This window comes from Hyperolius riggenbachi, chromosome 9 (genome assembly GCF_040937935.1).
Source record: "Hyperolius riggenbachi isolate aHypRig1 chromosome 9, aHypRig1.pri, whole genome shotgun sequence".
Classification (NCBI taxonomy): Eukaryota; Metazoa; Chordata; class Amphibia; order Anura; family Hyperoliidae; genus Hyperolius; species Hyperolius riggenbachi.
In genome coordinates this window covers 172,318,119-172,330,767 of record NC_090654.1, presented here as the reverse complement: position 1 = coordinate 172,330,767, position 12,649 = coordinate 172,318,119, and the positions used below count along the sequence as shown (strand labels likewise).

The window sequence follows — 12,649 nt, the reverse complement described above, 5'->3', positions numbered from 1 at the left end:
CTCGGCAAGTGCCACGTGCTGAGTGACAGTCAGACAGCAGAGGAGAGGACACTAACTGTCACACTGGCACTGCTCAGCAGCACAGCAGTTCTGTAGTAAGCTAACACAGTAGTACTACTACTGTAACAACAACTACTACTATGACTGCATTACTACAGTAGTAACTACACAATTACACAGTAATGCTATTCCCTAATCCCTAACCTAAACTGTAGCTAGCTAAGGCTAATAGCTGGCCAGCAGGCAGCAGATGGCCTGGTCTGTGCACAGCACACACCAGACACATAGCAGCTGCAGCAGCACTGAAGCTCACACTCTGACTGTTTGTCACAAAATGAAATCAAGCTAATTAACGATTTAACTATAGTGTAGTGATAGTGAATGGGGTTAATCACTGAACAGCTTTAGGTTTATAACTGTGTACAGGTCTGCTACTAGGCCATCAGCACTGGAGCATGTCTCTCAGTGAGCATTCAGCAAGCTAGGGCGATCTGTCTCATCATGGCAGCCCTCATTATTATACAGGGGGGCTGGCCAGGGTTCCTTTCTGTGATTGGGTGCCAGAGTTTAGGCTGGGAGCCCTCTGATTGGCTCAATGAGGTCAGGTGGGGCTGGCCAAGGTTCCCTTCTGTGATTGGTTGCTAGGGCTTCTGCTGGGAGCCCTCTGATTGGCTCCAAGACTTAATCTCCTTAGTTACAGTATTTCGGATCCGGATATCTACCTAATATCCGCGGATATCCGGGTTATGCGCCAAACTATCCGCAGATAGCTATCCGGATTTGGGCCTAACTATCTGGAATCCGAATCCAGTCGGATATCTGAAAAAAGGTTGGATATCCGGGTTACTCGGATATCCGGAATCCGGATGAGCAGCCCTGCTAGTCTTTAAGTAATTGTCAAATGGTAGGATTATTAGGGACTGGCATCCTGCAGTGTAAATAGAAAAGGAATAGCAGTTGGGCAAGCTAAAAGACCCAATAGCTAAAAGAAAGGACATGGACATTGAGAGACCAGTATACATGCTGTAGATTTTAAACTGAGATGATAAAAAAATATACTTTTGGCTCTACAGGAAGCTCAACAGTGTGTTGGTAGTATAACGCCTTAGGAGCAGGGCTTGCCAAGGTGGGGTCATGGTGCATTTTAGCTGAACTATGAGTAGAAAGAAGAGTAAATTGCATTATTAGGACAAGTTGGGGAGAGCTTTCTCCTTATTAGTTCCTTAGGAAATTTCATAGTCTTTTGCACAATATACTAGCACCTAGATTACAGAAACAAAACCTTTCCAAGATGATACACAAATTTCATTAATTAGCCATCTGTTTATTTCTTCTGTTTTTAGTGTCACTTTCAGACCTTACCAGGCACCCACATCATATGGTGCTGGCAGCTGCTGATGATCATGTTGCCTCTGTTCTTTCTTCGCTTTGTACTTCACAACAACTCCGGATGCTAGCATAATATTGCCCCTGTTTAACTCTTTGGTAAGGCCACATGTGGTATCTGGAATTCAGTTCTGGGCATCACATTACAGGAAAGATATTGCAATTTTAGAGCAGGTGCAGAGACGGGCAACAAAATTGATACGAGGGATGGAAGGTCTCACTTACCAAGAAAGGTTAGATAGACTGGGTTTGTTTAGTTTGGCGAAAAAACACCTTAGATGGGATCTAAATAACATGTATAAATACGTCAGAGGGCAATATAAAAGCTTGGTGGGTGAGCTTTTTGTCCCTAGGTTTTTGCAAAGGACTATGGAACATGATCTGTGCATGGAAGAAAAATGTTTAAGCCATTTATTTAGGAAAGGGTTCTTTACAGTAAAGGTGGCCACACACCATACAATAAAATGATCAAATTTTACGGCAATTTGATAAATATGATTGGATCTCCCGAAAAAATTTAAAGATTTTTTCATTCGACTGAAAAATCTGATCGGATTTCCCCATTTCTTTCTATTTTTACCGATCCGGAATGCTGGAAATTTTTCTTACATTTTTCTAAACATCGTATGGTGTGTGTTAGATTGTCAATTTATTAATGTACACACCCTAGCAATTTTCCCAGAGTTTCCAATCATTTTATCATAATTGGGGAAAAATTTAACGTAGGCGTGTGGTACATTGGTCATATTTTTGAAATGTTACAATCAGTCAGAAAAATGTATTCTTAAATTGAACAGGTAATTAAAAAATTGTATGGTGTGTGGCCACCTTTAGAGTGATTAAAATGTAGAATGCATTGCCACAGGAAGTAGTTATGGCAAATTCTATATCTGCATTTAAAGGGGGCTTAGATGCTTTCCTTGCATTGAAAGACATCCATGGCTATAGTTCTAGGTAATGCCCAGTCACTGCTGAACCTCTGCCGCCTAACCCCCCACACCACAGATAACCCCCACCCCCTAGTGCCCATTGTGACAAACGAATAGCCATAGCCGAACGTGCGCACAGCTATACTATAACTAAATGCCTGTTAATTAAACACTGTAGCTACACGCTGGCTGGTGTTCGGCACCTCCAGGCTTCCCCCACAACCATTTCACCCTCTTTGGGAAAAATGGTAATGACTTTGTTAAATGGTGGACTTAATTCTGCAGAGTACCTTTTTTGTGCTCAGTTGTTTATTAGAGTTGAGGAGTCTACATGCAGTGTAGCAGCCTAATTATTCACAAGTTAAAGCTTGTTTTTGTTATTTGGAAGAAAGTGTTAGGTAAGAATGCAATCCATGACATAATTCTTATCATTAGTGCACATTTAGGGAGCATGCTGTTATAGTGCCGCTGTCCCATTGAAGTTCTACTGGCATTTATTTGCTTTGACTGATTTTTTATAAGGTCTTTGCTAGAATATGACTCATGAATTATGGGAGACAACTTCATCACCTCTCTGTCCTGCTGGAATAATTGTACAACACACCCATGCTTTAGAAGCTCCATTTTGTTAAATAGTGACTGTCGGGCATACAATCAACAATCAATTATTTATTTTTATCTAGTATACCAGCAATAAGGATGCTAACCAGGCAATCCAAAATTTAAAAATCACTCTTATTTTTTTTCTCTCCATAAAATATCCTTCCCCATGGTTTCCTGTCTCTTATTTGGTACATCTGCAGCACAAAGGAAGCTGCAGGGCATGCTGGGTTTTCTTTTTTTCTTCTTTACTTTCCCCTCAGACTTAACAAATGCAGCCTGGTTGGCTGAAACCTCTTTCCCTCCTGTTTTCCCCTCCCACACCTCTGTTCCTTTCTGATTGGCCAATATTTCTCAATACACTTTCTACTGCAGACCTGAGGGAGAGTGTCGGAAGACTGGGAGGGGGGCGGGCAATGATACACAGACATAGTAAGGGAAGAAATGATGTCAGGATTGGCTTCACGATAGACAAAATAGAAAATCCTAAGATAGATTCTCTCCTTTTTACTGTAGAAAAATCACTAAGATCAAAATGTGGACAGTGCAATACACATGTTATGTAAGTAGAGTAAGTATTTATCTTCTTATATATGTGGTTTTTTTTCTGAGATAGTATGGCTGACAGCTCCACTTTAAACATACATATGAGTTTTTGTGTAATTGGTATTTTTTTTTCTTTTTATTAGATTGAAAATCTTCAAGAGCAGCTAAGAGATAAAGACAAGCAGCTTGGAAACCTAAAGGATCGGGTCAAGTCCCTGCAGACAGATTCCAGTAATACAGACACTGCCCTAGCAACCCTGGAGGAGGCTCTCTCTGAAAAGGTAATCACTTTACATAGAGGCCACAGTCCTATTGTAACAAGACTGAGAAAATGTTTTCATTCAAACCTGTAAATGGTCACAAAATGTTCTTAGTCTATAGCAAGATGTTGCCAGAGTCAAGCTTGTAAACTGGCCTTCTTACGAGATAATGCTGTATTTTGCTTACATTACAAACATTTAGTTTCAACCCAGCACTAGGCCAATGTTTCCTTTTAGTTCTACTAGTACTAATACTAAGAAGCCCTCATGAAGAAATGGACTAGTCAAAAACCCGTCAGTCCCATCTTATTTCTTCTAACTTCTGTACATGACAGCAACATGGAGAAAATTAATTTATAGCAATTTTTACTTTGGAAAAAGATACTTCTTATTTGTATGTTTACATGTATTTCAAATGTTACAATTTTTTTGCGATAGTGGTCCGTTAAGTGAAATAGAACATCTAAATGGGGTGAGAGGTTGTTAGCTGAGATTAAACTCCTTGTTTACACAATACGCACAGAATTGGGACTCAGACGGTCACAGAGGCATTGTAAATTCAGAGTGCACAAGTTTAGCTACAAGCAGAGAGGGTGCAATATAGGCTGAGAAAGAGTTATGGCAATACATATCATCAGCTTCATACCAATATAAAAAGTTTTTGTCCTTATTCAAGCCTTTGTCCACAGCTTTGAACCGATTTATACATTTTGTTTCTGCTATTGTAGAAAGAGTGGAGAGATCTTTTAAAGCGGATCCAAGATGAAAAACTAACTATAACAAGTAATTTAGCTATATATCTTATCTAAAGTTTAGATAGTTTACACAGCATATCTAGCTGCAAACAGCTTCAACAGTGTATGGTTATTTATTCTTGTGATACAATGAGGGCTGCCATGTTCCGTTTGTCACATTGCCACAGTCTATGGGCTGGAGATGCTATCAGCTTACCTGTGTGTAAATTCAGTCCCCTCTCCTCCTCCCTCCTCCCCTCTGCCTCTGAAATCAATGGCTAGTAACCTCCTCCTCCTCCTACTCGGACTGAGCTCCCATAAGCCCTTGCTACAGTGCCAAAGCACTGTGAACATTTGTGGGCGAGGCTTGTTTAGTTTATAAGGAACAAAACAAAAAAAGTATTTGGCTTGAGGAATGCCCTCGGATCCACTTTAAAAGGGAGTTTGTGCAGCTCGGTAAAAACTGTTTATGCATTGGTAACTGAGTAGTCTATCTGGAAGAAACAGATGATGAATTGAGAGCACTGCTATGTACCTTGTTGAAAAAGTGGCGAAGGAGAGAAGGTTACTATATTGCACCTTATTGACGGGTACATGAAGTTGGCAATTTTTTTCAGCCACCCTTAATGGATTTGGGGTTGGCCCAGGGATGAAATTGTGGATATGCTCAGTTTCTACCCAACCAACAGCACAAGAGTGAATGGTATGATGTCTATTGGGGCAGGAGATTTAGGCGCCCCCAAAAAATTTTGGGCACCAGATGTGCTTGAAATACAGCGGCTACAAATAGTTGCAACACGAAAAATAGCAGCACAAATAGCCACTACAGGAAAATAGTGGCACATATAGCTGCTACAAAAAATAGTGGCTACAAATAACCGCTACAGGAAAAATTGGCGGAGGAGCAGGTTTATGTATGTAAGGAGGTTAATTTGTGGGGCACACTGTAGATAAAGGAGGAGGTACTGACAAACGTCTGTCAGCATGTTGAGTGCCAGCACTTGCCCTTTCTTGTCATGGCATCCTAACATGTAATGCCCCAAATGAATTGTATTGGTGTTCAGTGCTTTTTATGTGATCTTTATCAGAATTTTTATTAGTTACAGTTTATCTATAGCATCTTCAAGTTATGGTGATTAGAATCACCATATTCAGAATGGTTTTATATTATTAGACAGCACACTGATACTTTTCTTCATTACTGTATTCTGTAATCTTTTAATTTCCTTGTATATGTCTTTGCTGAAAGGAGCGTATAATGCTCATACAGAGCTTGCCACATTAGCAATGTCTGTGTATTAGCCATGTGACTCTAATCCAAGGGAGAAAAGGTTCAAGGAGAAAGGCAAATGTCCTTTATGCCCCGTTCACACTTGTAAATGCAAATTATTGCGATTTTGCATTGAAGTTTTTCAGCAATTTTTTCGGTGATCGCGTCTTGCGATTCTCATTCTAGTGAATGAGAATCACACCAAATTGCCAGGAAAATGCTGCATGCAGGGTATTTGCGAATAGCGATAATTGCAAATGCTTTGCAGTCCCTACAGTGAGAGATATCCCATAGGTTTACTCATGCAGCAGCGCTTTGCTGACCGCCGGCGATCAGCAAAGCATGGGTCGCCGACCCAAAGTACTTATCGTACTTGAGATGAGTGATTCCAATGACCCAGACTAGGTACAGTATCATCCATACATTACACTATGCCAGGGACCTCAAACTGGTCCTTCGAGAGCGTAGGTCCTCACACATTTTTGACACAGCTCAAATTAATTGATGGATCTGAATCAGGAAAGGTGTGGTCCATCAGGCAGAACACATTCTTCTCTTCCTCAGTTCATCCTAAACACTGGCATGGATCTGGCCTTCCAGGCCTGGAGTTCGACACCTGTGCACTATGGGTACAATACTTACAGGATATCTGGCTGCATCACTTGTGAGTATTAACCCTCTGGGCGATACAATTACATCGCCCAGGAGGGGGCGCAGCACTTTTTTTTACATTTTTTATTTTTTAAATCATGTAGCGAGCCCTGGGCTCGCTATATGATAGCCGCTGCTCAGCGGCATCCCCCCACCCACTCCGATCGCTTTCGGCGATCAGAGTAAGCAGGAAATTGAACGGGATTTCCTGCTGGGCTTCCCCGGTCGCCATGGTGACGGGGCGGGATGACGTCATTGACGTCGTGACGTCAGAGGGAGTCCCGATCCACCCCTCAGCGCTGCCTGGCACTGATTGGCCAGGCTGCGCAAGGGGTCGGGGAGGGGGGGGGGCTACGCGGCACGGTGGGTAGCGGCGGATCGGCGGCGAGCATCGGCGATCGGAAGTTACACGCAGCTAGCAAAGTGCTAGCTGCGTGTAACAAAAAAAAATTATGCAAATCGGCCCACCAGGGCCTGAGAACTCCTCCTACGCGACATACCCCGAGCTCAGCTCGGGATTATCGCCCAGGAGGTTAAGATATATAGGACTTGTCTCCCTGTCCCTATGATCTAAGTAAGATCATACTCTTTAATGGCAATTCTTCATAGCTGCTGTTTTTTTTCTAAGGAATAGAGAATCACTGCAAGACAAAGTGCTGCTTTTCATGAATGTCCACACCTAGTCCCATATGCAATTTCACGTTTCCCCCTGCATTTTCTCCTAGGAGATAATTGTGCATCTTCTATTTAAAATAACTTTCTAGTACTTTTTAACTGAAAAGGTACTGAGACATAAGTACAAAAGTACTATCAAAATTATTTTGAGTATTTTCTTGCTTTCTGGTGGCTTAACAGGCGTTTTATTGACAAATTTAAAAATATCACCTAGGAGAAAACTCAGGTGAAAAAGTGAATTGCATATGGCCTCAAGTCCTGAAGACTTACTTCTGAAATCAGAATCCCATTAACTGAATTTTTGTTTATGTGTTTAACCACTTCCCAACTGAGGGGTTTTACCCCCTGACCACCAGAGCAATTTTCACCTTTCAGCGCTCCTTCCATTCATTCGTCTATAATTTTATCATTACTTATCGCAATGAAATGAACTATATCTTGTTTTTTTCGCCACCAATTAGGCTTTCTTTAGGTTGGACATTATGCCAAGAATAATTTTATTCTAAATGTGTTTTAATGGGAAAATAGGAAAAAATGTGGGAAAAAATTTATTATTTTTCAGTTTTCGGCCTTTATAGTTTTTAAATAATGCATGCTACTGTAATTAAAACCCATTAAATGTATATGCCTATTTATCCCGGTTATAAAACCGTTTAAATTATGTCCCTATCACAATGTTTGCCGCCAATATTTTAGTTGGAAATAAAGGTGCATTTTTTTCAGTTTTGCGTCCATCCCTAATTACAAGCCCATAGTTTATAAAGTAACAGTGTTATACCCTCTTGACATAAATATTTAAAAAGTTCAGTCCCTAAGGTAACTATTTATGTATTTTTTTTAAATTGTAAATTTTTTATTTTTTTTTTAATTGCAAAAAAAAAATTGGGGAGTGTGGGAGGTAAGGAGTTAATTTTTTGTGTAAAACAAGTTTATTTGTGTGTAAAAAATGGTTAGGGTGTAGTTTTACTATTTGGCCACAAGATGGCAACATTACCAATTTGTTTCATGCGACCTGCAAGCGTCCTTCCGGACGCTTGCAGGAAGTAGAAAGAGGCTGGGACTTTGTTATTTTTTCACAATGATCGCGCTGCTCAGCCGATCATTGCGGGGCTTAGATCAACGAACGGGAATGGATTTTCCCGTTCGTTGATCTCTGGGCGAGCGGGCGGCGGCGTGTTTACTAGCGGCGGGCGGCGTGTTTACGAGCGGGAGCGCGGACAGCGGCGGGAGTGCGCAAAGTACGGATTTCTCCGTCCCTGGGGGTGAAAGGATGGAAAAAGGGGTGGAGAAATCCGTACGCGCGGGGGTAAAGTGGTTAATTTGCTGCCTGGTGTTCAGCTTTTCAACTGGCCGCACTTAAAAAAATCTACCTGATGATGTATGTTTTAACACCAAACATGACAAACTCATATGAATCTACAAAATGCTTCACGTGTATTTAACTGTTCTTAACAATAAATCTACTAATCACCCATCTGAACTGTTATCATAGTAATTTTCTTGAGGACACTTTTGCCAATTTACACACTTTTTCCCAGTCTGCATGCAGTCTTCTATCCATGTCTTAGGCTTACTTCCTGTTACAGCAAAAAATACAAAACAATTTGCCATGTTAAGAAAAAACATATGATTAGCGTGCAAGGAAAACGTGCCAATGCAAATACTTATAAAACAAAAACATATTGCTTAGATTTCTCTATGTTAGTTGTTAATCAAGTAGAACCTCTTTAGCAGATGTGTTTGACTTCTTAGCCCATACCGATGACAGGCCCAGTAGTCATCCTGGTGTAACTGACTGTAAGTGCGGAGAAGTGTTTATTAAAACGTCTGTTGCATAGTCCAGATTTATGTAATCACTGTAAATTAACAAGAGCAAGATCATGAAAGCCACATGTTTTTTCTGAAATTCTATTAGACCACATTGAAAGAACCTTGGTTTATTGACGAGATTTGACATGATAAATGTGAAAAAATATACAAAATAGTTACATAGTTACATAGTTACTTTGGTTGAAAAAAGACATACGTCCATCGAGTTCAACCAGTACAAAGTACAACTCCAGCCTGCTCCCTCACATATCCCTGTTGATCCAGAGGAAGGCGAAAAAACCCTTACGAGGTAAAAATTCCTTCCCGACTCCAGATGGCAATCAGATAAAATCCCTGGATTAACATCATTGGCATTACCTAGTAATTGTAGCCATGGATGTCATTCAACGCAAGGAAAGCATCTAAGCCCCCTTTAAATGCAGGTATAGAGTTTGCCATAACGACTTCCTGTGGCAATGCATTCCACATCTTAATCACTCTTACTGTAAAGAACCCTTTCCTAAATAAATGGCTAAAACGTTTTTCCTCCATGCGCAGATCATGTCCTCTAGTCCTTTGAGAAGGCCTAGGGACAAAAAGCTCATCCGCCAAGCTATTATATTGCCCTCTGATGTATTTATACATGTTAATTAGATCTCCTCTAAGGCGTCTTTTCTCTAGACTAAATAAACCCAGTTTATCTAACCTTTCTTGGTAAGTGAGACCTTCCATCCCACGTATCAATTTTGTTGCTCGTCTCTGCACCTGCTCTAAAACTGCAATATCTTTTTTGTAATGTGGTGCCCAGAACTGAATTCCATATTCCAGATGTGGCCTTACTAGAGAGTTAAACAGGGGCAATATTATGCTAGCATCTCGAGTTTTTATTTCCCTTTTAATGCATCCCAAAATTTTGTTAGCTTTAGCTGCAGCGGCTTGGCATTGAGTACGATTATTTAACTTGTTGTCGATGAGTACTCCTAAGTCCTTCTCCAAGTTTGATGTCCCCAACTGTATCCCATTTATTTTGTATGGTGTTAGACCATTGGTACGACCAAAATGCATGACTTTACATTTGTCAACATTGAATTTCATCTGCCATGTATGTGCCCATATAGCCATCCTATCCAGATCCTGTTGCAATATAACACTATCTTCCTCAGAGTTGATGATTCTGCACAATTTTGTATCATCTGCAAAAATAGCAACATTGCTCACTACTGTATCCACTAGGTCATTAATAAATAAATTGAAGAGCACTGGACCCAGTACAGACCCCTGTGGGACCCCACTGCTAACAGTCTCCCATTTTGAGTATGATCCATTGACCACAACTCTTTGTTTTCTGTCCATTAGCCAGTTCCCTATCCAAGCACACAGACTCTTCCCCAGTCCTTGCATCCTCATCTTTTGCACCAGACTTTTGTGGGGAACAGTGTCGAATGCCTTAGCAAAGTCTAAGTATATCACATCTACAGCATTCCCAATATCCATATTAGCATTCACTACCTCATAAAAGCTGAGCATGTTAGTCAAACAGGACCTGTCTTTAGTAAACCCATGTTGATGCTGAGAAATAAGATTATTTTCTACTATGAAGTCATGTATAGTATCTCTTAGTAACCCCTCAAATAGTTTGCATACAACTGATGTTAAGCTTACAGGTCTATAATTTCCTGGATCTGATTTTTTGCCCTTCTTAAATAATGGGAAAACGTGGGCTGTACGCCAATCCACTGGGACTCTGCCAGTTGCAAGAGAGTCACAAAAGATAAGATAAAGGGGTTTATCTATAACTGAACTTAATTCCCTTAGGACCCGAGGATGCATGCCATCCGGGCCAGGTGCCTTGTCTATTTTTAATTTATTTAGTCTTGCCTTTACTTCTTCCTGCGTTAAGTATTTAATATTACAGTTAGAAGATTGAGACTCTTCCGCCTCTGTAATTTGCAACAGTGCTGTTTCCTTTGTAAAGACAGAAGCAAAGAAAGCATTTAATAACTCTGCCTTACCTTGGTCATCCACCATTGAGTTCCCACCCTCATCCTTTAGGAGTCCTATACAGTCAACCTTTCTTTTTTTAGAGTTGATGTACTTGTAAAACTTTTTTGGGTTAGATTTGATATCCCTAGCGATTTGATTTTCAGCTTCGATCTTTGCCAGCCTAATTTCTTTTTTACAATTTTTATTGCACTCCTTATAATTGCTTAGTGCAGTCTCGGTCCCCTCCTGTTTTAGGACCTTATAGGCATTCTTTTTCCTCTTCATTTTATCTTTAACCTTTCTATTCATCCATAGAGGCCTTTTTTTATTCCTAGACATTTTGTTTCCATATGGGATATACATACTACAATATTGATTGAGAATACGTTTAAAAGCTTGCCATTTCCCTTCAGTGTCCTCCCCTTGTAGTACATTATCCCAGTTCACCAAACTTAGTGCCTGCCTGATTTGATTGAACTTTGCTTTTCTAAAATTCATAGTTTTAGTGGTCCCGCTGCCCCGTGGCCTATCAGTCACCAGATCAAACGTTATCATGTTGTGATCACTATTTCCCAAATGTTCTTGAACCTGCACATTTGATACATTATCTGGTCTATTCGAAATGATCAGATCCAGTAACGCATTCCCCCTAGTTGGTTCCGTTACCATTTGAGTCAAGTAATTGTCCTGTAGTGCTGCCAGAAATCTGCTGCTTTTACCAGAATGGGTAGCCTCAATACCCCAGTCAATGTCTGGAAAGTTGAAGTCGCCCATAACTATGACCTCATTTTTACTTGCCGCTTTTTCAATTTGCTGTAGTAATTGCAGTTCTGCAGCTTCATTAATATGAGGTGGTCTGTAGCATACCCCAATAAGCAATTGGCAACTTTTATTTCCACCATGAATATTTACCCAAACGGACTCCACATCTTCGCAATCTTCCTCCATCTCATCGTTGAGGACAGCTGTAAAAGAATTCTTAACAAAGAGACAAACCCCTCCACCTTTTTTCCCTGTTCTATCCCTCCTGAACACATTGTATCCTTTTAAATTGGCTATCCAGTCATGACTTTCATCCATCCATGTCTCGGTTATTCCCACAATGTCATAGCCTTTGTCATTCAGAATGAACTCTAGTTCATCTATTTTATTTGCAAGGCTCCGAGCATTGGTTATCATGCACTTTATATTTTTACCACCACATTTACCAATTTTGTTTACCTGAAATGGGCTACTTGAAGTTTTACCAACCTCCTTAATCTTTACACTGTCCCCACCCCCCTCTCCACCCCCCATAATGTTAGGCTCCCACTGTCTTTTTACCTTATCTTGTCTATATGTTGAGACTTTATCCTCCCGCCTCCCCCCAGATCCTAGTTTAAAATCTCCTCCAACCGTTTAGCCATCTTCTCCCCCAATGCAGCTGCACCCTCCCCATTAAGGTGCAGCCCGTCCCTGCTGTAGAACCTGTAGCCGACTGCAAAGTCTGCCCAGTTCTCCAGGAACCCAAACCCTTCCTTCCTACACCAATTTCTCAGCCACTTATTTAACTCCCTAAGCTCCCTCTGTCTCTCAGATGTAGCACGTGGCACTGGCAGTATTTCAGAGAACACCACCTTGGAGGTCCTTGCTTTAAGTTTATCTCCAAGTACCTGAAAATCATTTTTGAGGACCTTCCATCTCCCACTAACTTTGTCATTGGTGCCAATGTGTACCATGACAGCCGGTCAAATATTGGGATTAAGCCGATTTTTCTATCTTTTTTTTTTCTCTCACTAAAATTCTTAATATGGTGTTCAGTTTACC

General features: G+C 40.7%; 1 protein-coding gene across 25 annotated transcripts in view; it reads left to right on the top strand.

Annotated features, from left to right (window-relative positions):
• Positions 1-12,649, top strand: part of ERC2 (ELKS/RAB6-interacting/CAST family member 2) — a 1,931,514-nt gene that overhangs the window by 693,179 nt on the left and 1,225,686 nt on the right. For all 25 annotated transcript variants that reach the window (XM_068253678.1, XM_068253677.1, XM_068253691.1 and 22 more), the window contains one exon: positions 3,605-3,742. In XM_068253678.1, coding sequence (XP_068109779.1) covers positions 3,605-3,742 — 138 coding nt within the window. The remainder of the gene's footprint in view (positions 1-3,604; positions 3,743-12,649) is intronic.